Below are 18594 nucleotides of genomic sequence, written 5' to 3' on the forward strand. Positions count from 1 at the left end.
TCCACAGGGTGGCTCCATTCTATCTTTCCAGTTTGACCTCTAACAACTTGCCTACATATAACCTGCTGCTGCTGCTAAGTCACTTCAGTCGTGTCCGACTCTGTGTGACCCCATAGACGGCAGCCCACCAGGCTCCCCTGTCCCTGGGATTCTCCAGGCAAGAACACTGGAGTGGGTTGCCATTTCCTTCACCAATGCATGAAAGTGAAAAGTGAAAGTGAAGTTGCTCAGTTGTGTCCGACTCTTAGCGACCCCATGGACTGCAGCCCACCAGGCTCCTCCATCCATGGGATTTTCCAGGCAAGAGTATTGGAGTAGGGTACCATTGCCTTCTCCAACATATAACCTGCTGCTGCTGCTAGGTCACTTCAGTTGTGTCCGACTCTGTGCGACCCCATAGACGGAAGCCCACCAGACTCCCCTGTCCCTGGGATTCTCCAGGCAAGAACACTGGAGTGGTGTGATGTCAAAATGGACTTACAGCTCTGACCCAGGCAAGCCCTAGGTTTTCCTCCTTCACTAGCTCTGCCCAGTGTGTGCCCCATCTGACCTGTCCCCCACTGTACATATTCTTCCAGTTCTATCTCCCGTATCTGTCTTTAGAGTCCTTCAGCACCAGCAAACCTACTACATCCCATTTCCTCCACCACACCTGAGGCAATTCCACTCTGTTCTATTTGCATTTGACTGTGAGCTCCTTGAAAGTACAGTCCCTATCTTAAGAAAGCTCCATTTAATCACATGGCCAAGTATGTGCATATACTAGAAAGACCATAATCACGTGGCCAAGGAAAACCTTTGTGTCTCTGCAACTTACTAGCTGAGAGACTTGTGAAGTTACTTAATCTTTCTGAGCCTGTGTTCCTATGTTAGTACATTAGCCATAATAGTATCAGCCCTACAATATTATGTTAAGGAATTAAATGTCTGTGAAAGTGCCTTTGTTTCAAGTAATTGCTCAATGATGATTAATAGAATCCTTCCCTTCTTACAGCATATTTACTAGATTGGTTTAAGCATGCTAAATAAAGCACTAAGTAATTATGGATCCATTTTTCTGGTTCCTAACTCTAGTTATTTCAGGTTTTATACAAATGTAAAAGCTTTTTTCTTCTACACAGCCCCCCTAAGAGGATTTACCTTGTCCTAAAAAGTATGGGAAGCATAAGCCCCAAACTTCTGTCCTTGTTGGTCAGCTATGAGCATTTTTAAAAATAAACATTCCACTTAAGCTGTTATTCTGGAAAACTGGAGTTTATTGGTCATCCCTGATCCATTTACACAGAGTTTCTAAAGGTAAATATTACCAACTATATAGAAGCTGGAAATATAAAGGCAGAAATTATGTAATGGTGACATCATTACATCATAAAACGTCTGTGTTGGGATGAGGGGCAGAAGACAAGTGCACAATCAGTTGCTGAACACGAAAGGCCAATTAAAAGCATCAAGTCCTAATTTATTATGAAAATGCATGTATACTAAAGTTTCCATAATAAGATAATCAAAATTTACCTTTTGGGAATGGTTAGGGACAAAGGTAATTCTGGATTTTCAGAAATGGGCTGAAGGAAGGGCGGGGTTGGGCTGTGAGATGGACAGAACATGGGGTCGGCTGAGAAGGACAGAAGTACGGGGCAGGAATGAGAGGGGTCCAGTTTGGTTCACAGTTCCATTCCCTTTGTTAACAATGCCAAGCAGGATCTCTTCAGCCCGCACAATTGGGAAAGTTCCTGGCAAAAAAGTACAAATCCTCTTTTATTTCCCAGAACTGTAATTCCCATTAAATTGCTTCTCTGGAAAAACAAAGGTTCATTTTACTGTTTTATGGGTGATTTTCTTTTCTTTTTTTTCAACTTTACTAAGGTATAACTGATGAACAAAATTTTAAGACAGTGCATATTGTGATGATTTGGTACACAAATACATTGTGAAGGGGCTTCCCTGGTGGCTCAGTGGTATAGAATCCACCTGCAATACAGGACCTGCAGGAGATGAGGGCTGGAGTGGGTTGCCATTTCCTTCTCCAACGCATGAAAGTGAAAAGTGAAAGTGAAGTCGCTCAGTTGTGTCTGACTGTTTGCGACCCCATGGACAGCCTACCAGGCTCCTCCGTCCATGGGATTTTCCAGGCAGGAGTACTGGAGTGGGTTGCCATTGCCTTCTCCAACCATTCTTGCCTGGACAATTCCATGGACAGAGGAGCCTGTACAGTCCACGGGGTCACAAAGAATTGAACATGACTGAAGCAACTTGGCATGCTTACATACACTGTGAAGGATTTCTCCTCCCCCCATCTAAAATTAATGTATTCATTACTCTTTTATGAGAGATTTTATTTGATCACAAAGCTTCAAGATTTTCTTGCTGTTTAACTCTTGGTTCCTTTTTTATAAAAAAGAGGACCACTGCAGTACTCAGAACAATGACAGTGGCTAGACCCCATAGGGTTACTGTTAATAAAAATTTCCAAGGGCAATTTTATTTTAACCATGGGCCAATTACAAAATAGAGAATAAATCAGAGAAAAATGTTTTCTTAAAACAGAGCAACTAAACCTGAATTTAGGTGCAGTAGTATTTATTCAGAATAACTTTAATGCTGTCATTTTAAAACTTCAGAAAATTCTATCTGATATAGGAATTGTTAAAACAGTTATGAACAACCGTCTAGTTGGCGAGAGGCTGCTGGGATTTATTCAAAGCATTATTCCAAACTTAACACATAGGTTTAATTCCAAGTTTAAGAAGGAAAAAAGAGCAATCCAAAACACAGATAAGATGAGGGCATATATGTATTTTATATGTAAGACTTCACACTATCAAATACCAGCTTGCTATGGAATTCTGTCTATTCCTGCCTTGTCTAAACAAACAAACAACAACGCATCTTAGCCAGAGTGGTATGAACAATGATCATCCAGTTCCATCAAAAACTTTTCATTCATTCAGCGAATATTTGAGTTCCTACTTTGTGCTGGCATTGAAGAACAAGAAGGAACAAAAGACAGTCTCCTCCTTTGAGAACTAATTGGCCACTGGAGATACAGACAAATAGTCAGACATTTAGAATGACCTGTGCTAAATGTCATGATGAGGATGAGAACGGGGCACTCTGGGAGCACGGGAATGGCCACCTGAGTCCATGTGCTCCCAGAGGAAAGCTCTGATGTCTGGATAAGAACTTACCAGAGGAAGCAGAGGTAGAAGTAGCCTCTAGAGACAGAACAACCTAAGCCAAGGCAGAGATGTATAAGAGAGAGTGAGTATTTTGTTGACTGCAGCACGAATGTAAGCCTGAGAGGGATGGTGCTGGACAGGTGGTTCTGAGTATAAAAATTTAAATAAATAAACTGTGGTAATGATGTTCTCTTTGTTTAAAAAAAGACAGCTTTAGTTCCTTAACTGCATTGAAATGTATCTTGTTGAGACAAAATATAATTTTTCTCCTAGTTCTGTTTGGCTACATATATGTATGTTTTAAAATAATTGTTCTCCTTGGAGAGCAGTATATGACAGACAGACATAAATTTTGTACTAATGTCCATTGCAGTTTGATCATCAATCATGCAGCCGATACCTGCCTATACCAGTTGACATATGCTGGGGAGTGGAGAATGCCTGTTAATAAATCAACTCTTCCTCTGGGAGGTGAGCTTATTCTTTGAAGTGGGGTGTGGGAGGGTTTGAGCACCTGGACACAGTTTGGGAGGGAGAAAGTGGTCTGGAATCTCTGGGTGAACTGAATCTCCATTTCCTACCTTTTTCTCTCGTGACCTCTCAGAAGAATCAAAGGACAGGGGGAAGTCTGTTCCTTTCCTGGGCTTCTGTGTATGTGTGCTCATTTTCTCAGTTGTGTCTGACTCTTTGCAATCTTATGGACAGTACGTAGCCTGCCAGGCTCCTCTGTTCATGGAATTTTCCAGGCAAGAATACTGGAGTGGGTTGCCATTTCCTATTTCATGGACTTATCACATCCATAAACACCACATTTACCAAAAGACAAAGCTGTAAGAGGATGGCTAAACAGCATACAAATCATTTCCATCCTGAAAACATGCCAAGGCTTTAGACCTCGACTTTCCCGCACCAACTTTCCTGCATCGACCTTGGCATCACAGTGTCTTTTCTCCAACTATCCTGAGAAATTCTGGACTCTGAAAGGTTCCTTTGCACCAGTTAAGCAAATCATCATTTATTAGCGACTTTAAGCAACCTCTGTCTCCTTTAAATGACTTTCATTTTTCTTTTGTCCTGGTTATTTTTAAATGACAGGTAAAAATATCTGTTCTCAGAGCTGTATGAGGTAAAAATGTTTGCCCTGAAGGGAATAAACTCTTGATTTAGCTAAAGCTAAACAGTATATCTAAAATAGAAATACAGTATTATAAAAAATTAAAATCTGACAAATCCACTGTGAGAGTATATTTTCTCTGCTATAATATGTTTTATGCAGAGTCTTTTAAAAAGCAAGCAAAATAAGGCAAATTTGGTAAATGGAACACAAGAATGAAGAGGCAGAACAGAAAAACATACTTATTTTGAGATCAGAGTAATGTCCTAAAAAGAAAATAGTTCCTATTAGTTGGCCAAAGAGAAAAATGCTAGAGTTCTGTCTTTCCTGCATAATAGGATCATAAGGGAAGTGTCTCTCAGCTGAACAGATCAAGAAACCGACACTTTCTGCCAGATTTCGAAGAAATTTCTCTTCCCTATTAGTTCTTCTTTATTAACTTTTTGATTAACTGCTATTAAGCACTGTAGTAACTGCTTTGTATAACTCACATTATCATCACAGCTATAAAGACAGGCACTATTATTAGCCTGATTTCAAACATGAAGGAACTAAGGCTCAGAGAGGCCAAAGATTTGCTCAAGGTCAGAGAGCTAGTAAGTTGCAGAGCCTTTGCCAGTCTAATGGTAAAACCTTTCTTCTGGACATTAAGTACTATGCATGCTAACTTCCCTTGCATGCATGCTAAGTCACTTTAGTTGTGTCTGAGTCTTTTGCAATCCTATGCACTGTAGCCCACCAGGTTCCTATGTCCATGAGAGTGTCTGAGCGAGAATACTGAAGTGGATTGCCATGCCCTCCTCCAGGGGATCTTCCTGACCCAGGGATCAAATCCACACCTCTTGTGTCTCCTGTACTAGTATTACCTGGGAAGCCCCAATACTTCCCTTGAAAAAAATAAATCTAGTAGCAAAGCTTAGTTCACTAAGAAGTGAGAAACCACCTCCATGTAAAGTATTCTCAAGTACCTCACGGAATTCTAAGCAACCTAATACAGCTTTTCTATCCCTATTCTCCTCCATCAAGAAGCACTCTACTCCCCATTGGGGACAGAGAATAGCAAGGACAGGGAGCTGAAGCTGGCACCTTTTCAGAGCACTCTGCTCCCAGGGTATCTCACTGTGTTACCTTATAAATGAATGAAAAGAAAAGTCTGTCTCCCTTCACCCCCTCCCCCCATGTAACCAAACTTACTCCATGGAGTCAATGATTTTTTTTGGCTCCACAGGACATGGATAGACGACTTCATCAATGTGCTTCAGGTTACAATTTGAAAAGGCAGTAGAAATGTGTATGAAGGCTTCCAGCTTCGGCATCTGACTGGCCATGAGCAAAAGCTGCTGGGTGGCAGTGACGTTAAGCTGCACAGCATGTCTGGAGAAGGTTAGGCAGAAGGAAATACAGTGAGGCAAATCACATCCCATTTTGCTGGAGCTATACCTACTGCAGTAACTGGCATATCCATCTGATTTTTGTAGCTGCATCGAAGGACCAGGAAGAAAAGTATGGGTCATGGCCACACAGTTATATGAACTTGGAATATGTTATATGTTGATGATATCTTTTGTGCATATAAATCCTGTGATACATGTTGCATTTAAAAGTCATCTGATTCTAAATTAGCTTGAAGGAAAGAAAATCACAATCCTCTGAGTTTATAAAGGGACTTCTTAACCAGCCATTAAAAGAATAAAAAACATAAATTAGGCATCTAACTTAAGTTAGAAAATTCAAATAAACTAGAGGAGAGCAACAGTGAATATAGAATGAGAAATATGTTTCTATTGCAAAAGTATAGGCCAGATATAAAAATTGATGTCAATAGAGAACAGATGAAGTTGCCAAGGGGGAGAGAGGTGGGGAAGGGATGAATTGGGAGTTTGGGATTAGCAAATGCCGACTATTAATTATAGTATGGATAAATTACAAGTTTCTGAAGTATAGAACAGGGAACTATATTCAGTATCTTATGATAAACCATAATAGAAAAGAATATAAAAAAGAATGTATACATATATATATATATATATATAAAACTGAATCACTTTGCTGTACAGCAGAAATTAAAACATTGTAAATCAACTATACTTCAGTTAAAAAAATGATGTCAAAACCCTAAATTTTACCTGATAGAACACAAAGCTGCATAAACATATGGATATGATGACACTGAAGTAATTCTTTTTCTAGAAATATATGTTTCATACAAAATTAGGAAACCTATTACTCTAACTCAAAAAAAGAAAAAAATATGTGATCATGTTTACATATATATAGAAAAAATTTTAAATGACATTCAATACCCATTTCCAGTTCAATTTTTATAATTTCACTAAAAGAAGAAGAAAATGATTTAAAAATATATATACTTCAATTTGATAGCCTGTGTCATGCTTAATGGTGAAAAGTAAGGAGCACTGGTTTTAAAGTCAGAGTCAAGAAAAATGCTCACAATCACTACTGCTTACACTGCTCTGAAGTTCCAGCCTTATAATTAGAGAGGAAAATAAAGTTAATAAATACCATCACTGCAAAATCAACCACAAAATCACTATCAGATTATATAACTGTGTATCTGAGAAAAAACAGAAGCAGCTGGAAAAAACTGGGGTGAACAATAATAATTCAATAAGGTGTTCACTTCTAAAAGTTATGTAAAACAATCACTAGCTTTCCTGTATAGAAACAAAAATTAGAGTCTACAATGGAAGAATGGCACATATTCAAAAAAGAACATTTAAAAGATATCAAATTAATAAATAGGCTCGATATAAAGAAAATTATGAAACTTCATTAAGGATCATAAGAGAAAAATTGAATGGAGATATACATTATTCTTGGGTAGGAAAAGTCAATATCTAAATCACGCTATTTTTCTTAATCAATCTACATAGTCAAGGTCATCTCAATCAAAATCACAACCCTTAAACAAACTTGGCAGATTTATTCTAAGTTTAATCAAGAGGTAAGAATAGTCAGGAAAATTCTTTAAAAAGAGAAAAATGTGTGTATACTTGCCTAATAAAATAAGAATAGCGGTCATTAAAATATTGTGGTACTGGAAAAGAAAGTCTAATTAATGGAATTTTTAAAAAAAGGATTCAGAAATAGGCATTTAATATACTATTTCCTTTTAAACAAAAAGTGAAAATAAATAATTAATATATGTTGTTTAAAAAATAACCACCTGTTAATATTAAAAAAATACTGTTCATTCACACATACATCACTCTTATTTTCATAGAATTTTCCTATTATTCTTTAGAGGTAAATAAATTTTAAATAAGTCAGATTTAAATGTAAAAATGAAACAATTAAAATACTAGAAGAAATTATGAAAAACTGTAAATAATAAAAACAGAGTTGAGGACAAATGATAAACTGTTAAAATACTTTGAGACTTCTAAAAGATGAAGAGTTAATATGCTAAATCTTCCAAGAAGTCTTAAAACAGACAAAAGAAAAATTGTTTCAAGAGAAAAATAGGTGAAGAACACAAACAAGCATTTCACAAAAGAATAAACTGTCAAACAGCATTTAAACATTTTTCAACCTTTCTGATTATCAAAGAAATAAAAACCAAAATATGCAATACTATTCCCATTTTCATATTGACAATGATAAAAAGAATTAAAGAATTGTAATATGGTACTACTGTGTTAGAAATGAGCACTCATATGTCTAGGAACAATGTAAATTCATACCACCTTTTTGAAAAGCAACTTAGCATAATATGTCAAAATATAAACTGTTCATAACCTGGACATATCTGGCATGTGTCTAATAATTCTAGTTTTGGGAATTTATGTATAAATTCCCAAAGGAAATTTGGGAAGGGAAAAAATGTATATACACAGATGTTCATTGCAGAGCTGTTTATAACAGTGAAACACTCTAAGCAATGTCCCTCAGTACAGAACTGCTTGAGTGTATTATATACATGTACAATGGGATGTCATATAGTCACTACAAATTATAATAAATTATCAATTGACAATGAAAGATATCTAAAAATAAAACTAAACAGGTTGCAAAAAACACCATTCCATTTTTTAGTGAAATTGAACATAAGTCTATTTTATTACAGATGCATAAAGAAAAGTTTGAAATGGATGGTCTTCACAATATTAAATGGCTATAGGTGGATGGTAAGATTCTGGAAAAGATTTACTCCTTTGTTTTCGTTGAGAATATCTCTTTTTTAAAAATAGAAATTATGAAAAACTTACATATACGTGTGCACACACACGTGTAATACAAGTCATGAAAGGGGACTGGGACTCTACCTGAGGTGGTCATCAAAGCGCACGGTAGCGGCACAGTGGAAGACGATGTTTGTGTGGGAAAGAAGCTCCTGTAAGTCCTCCTTGCTGATGGCAAAGTCATTCTGATTGAGGTCTGCAGAAATAGGTCGGATCTTCTCATGCACATTTGGACAAACTTCTTTGACTTTTTCAAACAGCTAAAACATATAAATCATCAACGATCATCATCACCAACAACGTTCTTATTTTCACTGACATTTCATTTTAATTCACAAAAACTGGTTATTAGTTGTAATAATATGACAGCCATCTGCTATATTTCATGCAGTTCAGGGTCAGCTTAGAATAATTCTTGCTCCTCTTAATTTGATAAACATTCAGAAAAAGTGAGTTCCAGTGACCAGTAAGGAGTGTATTTTGAACTTTTCCTGGGTGAAGGAGTGGTAGTAAGTCATCCGTAACTTGCACCATCCTCTCTTCCCTTCCAAGACAGCTTTGTGTTTAAACATGGTGATTATTTCCATTTCTGCCTGGGAGATACTGTTTTCAGAGCAAACTCACCAGCCTTTATATACCTCGACAAATTACCAGCAAAATCACCAGCCTTTAAGGAGGTCGCATAAGCTCAGGTTCAAAACAACTTGGTTAATTGGACCAGATTAACAAGAGGTCTTAGAAGCACAAAGATAATTAGAAAAAAAAAATTAAGCAAATTTGTAATGGTAAAACAAATAAAATTTTTATATAATCTCATTCTAACATATAAATGGCAGTTATTGTCTAGTAAGAGGATTACATGAGCTCATGTACTTTTTATCGGATTTTAATTGATTTTTTAATATTCTAATTTATTTATAAAGAGAAAAGGAAAGATATAGCTTTTATTACAATTATTCAGGTAAAACACAGTCTCTATCTTCCCTTCCAAACAGAAGTTCTCAGGTTGAATTGGTATTTTTCATTTTCTCAGAAAATAACAATTTTAATGAAACCATCTTGGTTCCAATCTACTTTGATAAAATGAAACTTTATTGTAGTAATGGTTTGGTATGTGAAAAGTAAGGGCAAGAAAAGTAAGGTTAAACGTTTGGAAAGGTTAAGAGCAGAGAAAATTAGGATGTTGTTTAATATTAATATAGTAGTGGAGACAAACAATCCTCCTCTCCCTTTTAACTCCAAAAGAATGTTTTCATCTGTTCCTTGATCCTTAGCAGAAGAATTCTCCTTTCCTCTAGATATTTACCCCAGGCTTCTCTGTTGGGTAATAAGAAGCTGATTTCAGGTATTTACAGAAATCATATTTCATTTGTATCAGGTAGGATCATGTTCAGAGGACATACTGGAAATTTAATGAAGCCAACTAGGGAAGAGAATTAAATCCACATACTGACCTGGCAGGATAATATACATCTGTCTCCAAGCTACTATTTTCCTGCACTATAGGGTCAGCCTTTTTAATACTGTATTACCATAATCCAGAAAATAATTAAAGTTAGGCCACTCTTCAATGCTTTTTTGACATCTAAGATTGATAAAGCATCTCAGGGACATTCTCAACAAAGGTCATTTCAATTCTTTTGAAAGACATTTAACAGCTCTCCAGTCATAATGGATCATAAGCATGCTAATATTTGCTTTCACAGTCAAACGTTTTCCTTTGTGTTGTTGTTGTTGAGTCATTCAGTCGTGTCTGACTCTTTGCAACCCCATGGACTACAGCATGCCAGCCTCCTCTCTCTTCCACTATCTCCTGGAGTTTGCTTAAATTCATGTCCAATGAGTTCATAATGCTATCTAGCCATCTCATCCTCTGTTGTCCCCTTCTCCTCCTGCTGTCAATCTTTCCCAGCATCAGGGTCTTTTCTGATGAGTCGGCTCTATGTATCAGGTGGTTAGCAACAGTCCTTTCAGTGAATAACAGGGTTGATTTCCTTTCAGTTCAGTTCAGTCGCTCAGTCGTGTCCGACTCTTTGCGACCCCATGAATCACAGCACGCCAGGCCTCCCTGTCCATCACCAACTCCCAGGTTTCACTCAAACTCATGTCCATCGAGTCGGTGATTTCCTTTAGGATTTACTAATTTGATCTCCTTCCTGTCCAAGGGACTCTCAAGAGTCTTCTCCAGCATCAATATTTCTTTTGTAGTTCATGTTAATTATACAACAGACACAGGTTGGATATTTTTGGATAAGTTTATGCCACATTTATATGGTTATCCTCCTTTTTAACAACTGAATTTACAGGAGGCTCTTTCTGAGTCATGATAGATTTCATTCTTGAGAAATCTATTTGGGGTTCTGTTGAGTCTGATTTTGGCCGGTGAAGACTTCTGGCTGCTTGAGAGCAAGACATGGAAGATGACCTCAGTGTCTACGCTTTTAGCAATGGGTCTGGTCACAGATGATGCAAGCTGTCATGCAAACAATTTCTGTTGCCTTTGCCTTTTATGACTTTATTTTTTAAATTTTCTTTAGCTGTGCCAGGTCTTTGTTAGGGTGTGAAGGCTTTCTCTAGTTGTGGATGGAGGGGCTTCCCTAGCTGTTGCACTTGGGCTGTCTAGTTGCCCCACAGCATGTGGGATCCCCAACCAGGGATAGAACCCAAGTCCCCTGCATTGGAAGGCAGATTCTTAACCATTGGACCATCAGGAAAGTCCCTGGTTTTTGTAATTTTAAAAGTCAGAGGATATTATTAAATTGTGCTATACTTTCAGACCACCTGTGCAGTGTTGAACAGCACCAAGATACATTTACAGCATTTATGTTTTAGGAGATAATTACTATTTCAGGAAATAAAGTCATAATCAGCATCCTATTTATGGGTTTATATTTTCAAATAAGAGGGGATATCTGAATGAACATAATGTAATTTTAAAAGAAGTTTAAGTATTCTGCTTGAGGTGATATTGATTACAATCCACTGATATAAATCAATGAATTGGCTGCATCAACTGAAGCCACAGTAATAATTAGGGTCCTATTTTACTATATTAGCCAGGCCTGATAATATGACCATTACCAGATGGTCAATACTGAAATCAGATTGATTACGTTCTTTGCAGCCAAAGATGGAAAAGCTCTATATAGTATAAAAACCAAGACCAGGAGCTGACTGTGGCTCAGATCATGAACTTCTTATTGCCAAATTCAGACTTAAATTGAAGAAAGTAGGGAAGACCACTAGAACATGAAGGTATGACCTAAATCAAATCCCTTATGATTATACAGTGGAAGTGACAAATAGATTCAAGGGATTAGATCTGATAGAGTGCCTGAAGAACTACGGACGGAGGTTCGTGACATTCTACAGGAGGCAGTGAGCAAGACCATCCCCAAGAAAAAGAAATGCAAAAAGGCAAAATGGCTGTCTGAGGAGGCCTTACAAACAGCTATGAGAAGTGAAAGGCAAAGGAGAAAAGGAAAGATATAACCATTTGAATGCAGAGTTCCAAAGAATGACAAAGAGAGATAAGAAAGCCTTCCTCAGTGATCAATGCAAAGAAATAGAGGAAAACAGTTGAATGAGAAAGACTAGAGATCTCTTCAAGACAGAGATACCAAGGGAACTTTTCATACAAAGATGGGCACAATAAAGGACAGAAATGATACAGACCTAATAGAAGCAGAAGATATTAAAAAGAGGTGGCAAGAATACATAGAAGAACCATACAAAAAAGATCTTCAAGACCCAGATAATCATGATGGTGTGATCACTCACCTAGAGCCAGACATCCTGGAATGTGAAGTCAAGTGGGCCTTAGGAAGCATCACTACAAACAAAGTTAGTGGAGGTGATGGAATTCCAGTTGAGCTGTTTCAAATCCTGAAAGATGATGCTGTGAAAGGGCTGCACTCAATATGCCAGTAAATTTGGAAAACTCAGCAGTGGTCACAGGACTGGAAAAGGTCAGTTTTCATTCCAGCCCCTAAGAAAGACAATGCCAAAGAATGCTCAAACCACCGCACAATTACACTCATCTCACATGCTAGCAAAGTAATGCTCAAAATTCTCCAAGCCAGGCTTCAACAGTACATGAACCTTGAATTTCCAGATGTTCAAGCTGGATTTATAAAAGGCAGAAGAGCCAGAGGTCAAATTGCCAACATTCATTGGATCATCGAAAAAGCGAGAGAGTTCCAGAAAAATATCTACTTCTGCTTTACTGACTATGCCAAAGCCTTTGACTGTGTGGATCACAACAAACTGTGGAAAATTCTTCAAGATATGGGAATACCAGACCACCTTAGCTGCCTCCTGAGAAATCTGTATGCAGGTCAAGAAGCAACAGTTAGAACTGGACATGAAACAGCAACTGGTTCCAAACTGGGGATAAAGTACGTCAAGGCTGTATATTGTCACCCTGCTTATTTAACTTATATTTAGAGTACATCATGAAAAATGCTGGGCTGGATGAAGCACAAACTGGGATCAAGACTGCTGGGAGAAATATCAATAACCTCAGATATGCAGATGACACCACCCTTATGGCAGAAAGTGAAGAAGAACTAAAGAGCCTCTTAATGAAACTGAAAGAGGAGAATGAAAAAGTTGTCTTAAAACTCAGCATTCAGAAATCTAAGATCATGTCATCTGGTCCCATCACTTCATGGCAAATACATGGGGAAAGAGTGGAAACAGTGACAGACTTTATTTTTTGGGCTCCAAAATCACTGCAGATGGTGACTGCAGCCATGAAATTAAAAGACACTCGCTCCTTGGAAGAAAAGCTATGACCAACCTAGACAGCATATTCAAAAGCAAAGACTCGACTTTGCCATCAAAGGTCCTGCTACTCAAAGCTATGGTTTTTCCAGTAGTCATGTACGGATGTGAGAGTTGGACTATAAAGAAAGTTGAGTGCTGAAGAACTGATGTCCTGGAACTGTGGTGCTGGAGAATACTCTTGAGAGTCCTTTGGACAGCAAGGAGATCCAACCAGTCCATCCTAAAGGAAATCAGTCCTGAATGTTCTTTGGAAGGACTGATGCTGAAGCTGAAACTCCAGTACTTTGGCCACCTGATGCAAAGAGTTGACTCACTGGAAAAGACCCTGATGCTGGGAAAGATTGAAGGCAGGAGGAGAAGGGCTCAACATAGGATGAGATGGTTGGATGGCATCACCGACTCAATCCAGGAGTTGGTGATGGACAGGAAGGCCTGGCATACTGCAGTCCATGGGGCTGCAAACAGTTGGACACGACTGAGCGACTGAACTGAACTGATAATATGACTTGCCATAGTCAGGAATGGGCTTCCCTGGTGGCTCAGATGATAAACGAACTTTTAATCTGGAATCATCTCAGCATATGGCTGTAGCTTCTAACAAAATAATACTCCTTAAATGTTGGCAAAGCTAAATAGAGTGCTAGAGATTGCAGCCAACTGCCATGCAACAGGTCAGTGCTTTTCAAAATGTTATCCCCAAGTGAACTGCACTGAAATCAGTAGATATGCATCTTAAAAAATCCTGGACCCTATACCAAGCTCACAAAGTAAGAAATTACTGGGCCCTGCCCAGGAGTTTGCATTTCACATCAGGTTTCAAAGTTGATTTTAACTGATCCCAAGCTGAGAACTTCCTTAGTTGCATTGTTAACACAAATAACTGATGAACAACTGTGTATGACTCATTTCCTTCTTTAACAGCCCAGGGCAGTTACAAGACATCAGTGGTTTTCAAACTGTATAGGCAAAAGAAAATTCTAGGGACCAATTGAAAATGATGCCTCTGTTGCTGATCCTGCCCACAGTGCCAAGTGTCTCGCTGTTTAAACTGTTCACTGAACCCAGGATAGGCAAGGTGCAAGTTAAGAGGCTGGAAGAAGACTCGAGAAGCCATAGGAACTGCAGACACATTTATTCTCTCCTGGCCGATGCTGCAGCCATAGCAGTAGACACGCTACATTCTCTCCTCTCGTGGCTGAAGCAACACAGCAGACACAGCCGTGATGCAGCAGTAATGCCACCATGTTCTAGTGAAATGAAGTGAAGTGTTAGTCGCTCAGTCATGTCCAACTCTTTGGGACCCCGTGGACTGTGGCCTACAAGGCTCCTCTGTCCATGGAATTCTCCAAGCAAGAATACTTAAGTGGAATGTCATTTCCTTCTCCAGTGGATCTTCCTGATCCAGGAATCAAACCTGGGTCTCCCACACCACAGGCAGATTCTTTACTGTCTGTGCCACCAGGGAAGCCACCACATTCAAGGTAGAGCTCTTATATGCCCACAGTACAAAGTAGCTCATGACCACGTGAGTGCCTTGTGTTGCGCATGTGCAGTGTTATAAATGATCTCAGCTGTTACTTAGTCATTATTTACAAAATGTGGGGTGAGAGGGCCTGAACATGTCATCTTGGCTAATTTGCTCTCTCCCCACAATGCCCTTACTCCACCCTCAGAAATCTTGACTCAATAAGTTTGGTATGTAACCAAGAGTTGTATTTCTTAATCATCTCCAAAGATAAGGCTGATGGTCCAATCCCATACTTAGAGACTCTAACACCGACTCCAAAAATTCATGTCCATTTTAAAATTCTGCACATAAATTTCACCCTCTGGTTTGTAAACTCTTTGATTCTTCTTTTATCACTTTATGCTTGACAGCACCCAGTTCATTGAAACAATTCAAATTTTGCTTGTTAAATTGAAAGTAATTACTCTAAGAATGGGCTTTCCTGATGGCTTGGATGGCAAAGAATCTGCCTCCAAAGACCTGGGTTCAGTCCCTGGGTCAGTAAGATCCCCTGGAGAAGGAAATGGCAACCCACTCCAGTATCCTTGCCTGGAGAATTCCATGGACAGAGAAGCCTGGTGGGCCTCAGTCCATGGGATTGCAAAGAGTTGGACATGACTGAGCGACTAACATTTTCACTCTTCACTGTAAGAACAGTAATAGAACTATAAATGAGAGGTTGATTCCTGAAATTGGTTACCAGCTCTTTTGTGTTGGTGGGATAAAAGAAGGTAACTACTGCTAAAAGAAGACTCAAAGTGATCTATGGATCCTCTGTATTAACTGCCAAGGGTAGGGGATATGGAAAAGCTCAGAGCAGACCCTTTTCTTTTGTAATAATGACAAGACTAAAGGACAGACAAAATGATGCAAATGGATCCTCAATAGATATCAGCTCTTCTGAAAGTTTTTTTTTTTTTTTTGGAGGGGTAAGGTGGGGGACAAAACATCAATTAAAGGCAAAAAATAGGTGGAATAAAAATGAGCTAAAAAATAAAATTTTTTAAATTTCATTGAAGGCCCACTAATAAAGAATGTAATATAATTATTTTAGATTCTAAGAGTTCATCATCTTCCTTCTCATATATTCTTTATTTAATGGCATAGGGCTAAGAAGGTAAAGAGTTGAATAACTACTTGCTATGTTTGAACACTCAAGAGTGCTGCTTTTTCATTTTAGTAAACCATGCTCTTGACAGATGGAAGATACATTTCTGTGGTTACTGAAAGATAATAGCTGGGAGATGATCTAAACCTTTTGAACTGATAATAAAGCAATACATTTCTCTTAGAAAGTTTAGGAGTGTTTTATTGATTTGATATTACACAGACAAGTATTTCTCTTTCAATTTGTTTTTTAAACATGAGAGACTATTTTGGCAATAGTTACTTATAGCCCTGATGCAAGAGAGAAACTTGAAAATCCTAAGAAAAAAATTCACAGAGAAATTTGGGGGTTCAATAAACTGAGGTGTGACTTATGTGGCCAAATACTATGACTGCATTTTTATTAAAAACAGGACTTGGGCAAAAATTGAGGGGAATGACATTTATATAATGCTTCTGAAACAATGTAGAAGCCCTGAACTTGGACTTCTACAGTCAATTTGTTATCCACATGATCTCACTTGGGAGGCATCTAGGAGGTTACTACCTTCTAAAGGTTACTATAGGTTATCATTCTTTTTTAATCATGAGAGGTTTTGATCTTTATTCAGTTTACTGATTCCTCTCTTCAATATAACTATTATTTAATCATAATAACCCCCCAAAATTTGCTTAACATTTTTATTTTGTAAAACAAAATAGGTGAGTCTCTTAAAATAAAGGGCAATCTCTATGAAATATCTGGTATCTCAATGAAAAGGAGAGCCTGGAACATTTATGATTGAAATTTTAGAGTGCTGAGTTAAAACAAGTGAATGAATTTTTCAAGTCAACTCTTAAGCAAGAGACTTATTTTAAAATGATATATATAATCTAAAGTTGAGTACAATTAAATACAAATAAGTACAAGTAAATTAAGACAAAAAACCATCATACCTAATGTAAAGATTCACAAAATGTTAGAATTTTGCCAGTTCACTGCTAACTTCCATAAGATATAAAGGATTAACCTAGAAGTTTTTACTGCTTTCATGAGGACTGCTCTCTAGGACCACAAAGCAGTCTTAAGTGTAGTACTATGGTTGTCAAATTTTAGCATACAGTAGGGTTGCTTGAGAAGTTGTTTAAAAGGACAAAAACCCAGATGTACCAATCCTAGATATTCTGACCTGGCTCTGAGTTGAAGCTTGGGCAACTGTACTTTGTACAGGTTCACTAGGGACTCTGATACACACTGAAGATGAGGACAACTGGTGTATTAGAAAGAACCTAATTTGGATTTGGCTCTTTGGATTCAGGAAGGCCAGAGTTTGTAGCCTAGTCCTGCCATTTATTAGCTGTGTGACTGGGGTAAGTTACTCATTTCTTGGGGCCTCAGTGTCTTTGTGTGCATGTTTATCTAAAATGTCAAAGGACTGTAACATTCTGTGATCTCAGAGAACTAATAATTTGTATATACTCTGCTATTCTTTCCTTTCTACTATTCTTTTTTTCCAATTTTATTCAGAAATAATTGGAATACATCACTATATAAGCTTAAGAGGTATAGCATGATGGTTTGATTTACATATATTGTGAAATGATTACAATAGGTTCAATTACTATCCATCTCCTTATAGAGATAACAATAAAAAGATAGAAAAAAAGGAACAAAAATATTCTCCTTGGGGTGAGAACCCTTAGAATTTACTGTTAACAACTTCTATATCATACATATTCTGCTCTCGTTGAAAACAATTTTGCATTTAGCCAAATTATAATTCACTTTACTGAAGAATCTGTAATAAATGCTAGAGGTGGCTCAGTTCATCATTTTGTTCCCACATCAAAAGCCACTTTCACAGAGTTCTTTCAAAATAAGTACCTGGTTAGAGGAATTAATTTCCTAGGGGTGGTAAAGCAATGCAGTGGAGAAAAAAAATAGGCTTTAGCGATAAGAGAACTGCATTTAAAATAGGCTTTGCCACTTCTTTGGATAGGTGACAACTTTCTTGGATTAATTTCTTATCTGTGTTGCAGCAATAAGGCATACCATGGAGTTTTGTGAAGATTAAATAGGGTAATAAAAGTCGGATGCCTAGCATTGTGGCTACCACTTAGTAGGTTTCTTATAATAGGAAAACTTCTCTTCTGTTTCCATCAGAAATACTCCACTTCCAAAATGTGCTAATCAGACAGTATGCGTGTGTATTTGTGTGTGTTGGGTCACCCAAGGTTTCTGATTATGCCATGTGATCCATATATCTCTAAAAACTGAATATATTTTAGAGTCATGCTGAATCCTGTGGCTTGGTGACTTCTGGAGTGAAATCAGTATAGGCAATATGAAGCGTTTAAGAAAAAGACAGTATGATTGGAAGAAATTTTAAAAGAAGGAAAGAAGTTGGACATGTAAAATCATGCTAGTGATTGAATGAACTAGTGAATGGTATTGTAAAAGAAAACAAGAGATTGAGAAATAAATTACTTCTGTTTCTGGGACCTTAGAGAATATCCCTAAGACAAAATCAATTTTAAAAGGTTTTTTTTTTTTTCTTAAAAGGAAAGAAATCACCCATGGAAGGGAGGCTTCCGTTCCTCAGTCGCTCAGTCGCGTCCAACTCTTTGCGACCCCGTGGACTGTAGCCTACCAGGCTTCTCCGTCCATGGGATTCTCCAGGCAAGAATACTGGAGTGGGTTACCATCTCCTTCTCCAG

The 18594-nt window shown here is 37.9% G+C and overlaps 1 protein-coding gene across 3 annotated transcripts in view; it reads right to left on the bottom strand.

Moving 5' to 3' along the window:
* FAR2 (fatty acyl-CoA reductase 2) overlaps positions 1 to 18594 on the bottom strand; it is a 193375-nt gene that overhangs the window by 31921 nt on the left and 142860 nt on the right. For all 3 annotated transcript variants that reach the window (XM_055394128.2, XM_055394129.2, XM_055394127.2), the window contains exons 3-4: positions 8580 to 8755; positions 5488 to 5667 (exon numbers count right to left, since the gene is read on the bottom strand). In XM_055394128.2, coding sequence (XP_055250103.1) covers positions 5488 to 5667; positions 8580 to 8755 — 356 coding nt within the window. The remainder of the gene's footprint in view (positions 1 to 5487; positions 5668 to 8579; positions 8756 to 18594) is intronic.

Source organism: Moschus berezovskii, chromosome 6, assembly GCF_049115385.1.
Source record: "Moschus berezovskii isolate FMDL1 chromosome 6, NW_MosBer_1.0, whole genome shotgun sequence".
In the NCBI taxonomy this organism is placed as follows: Eukaryota; Metazoa; Chordata; class Mammalia; order Artiodactyla; family Moschidae; genus Moschus; species Moschus berezovskii.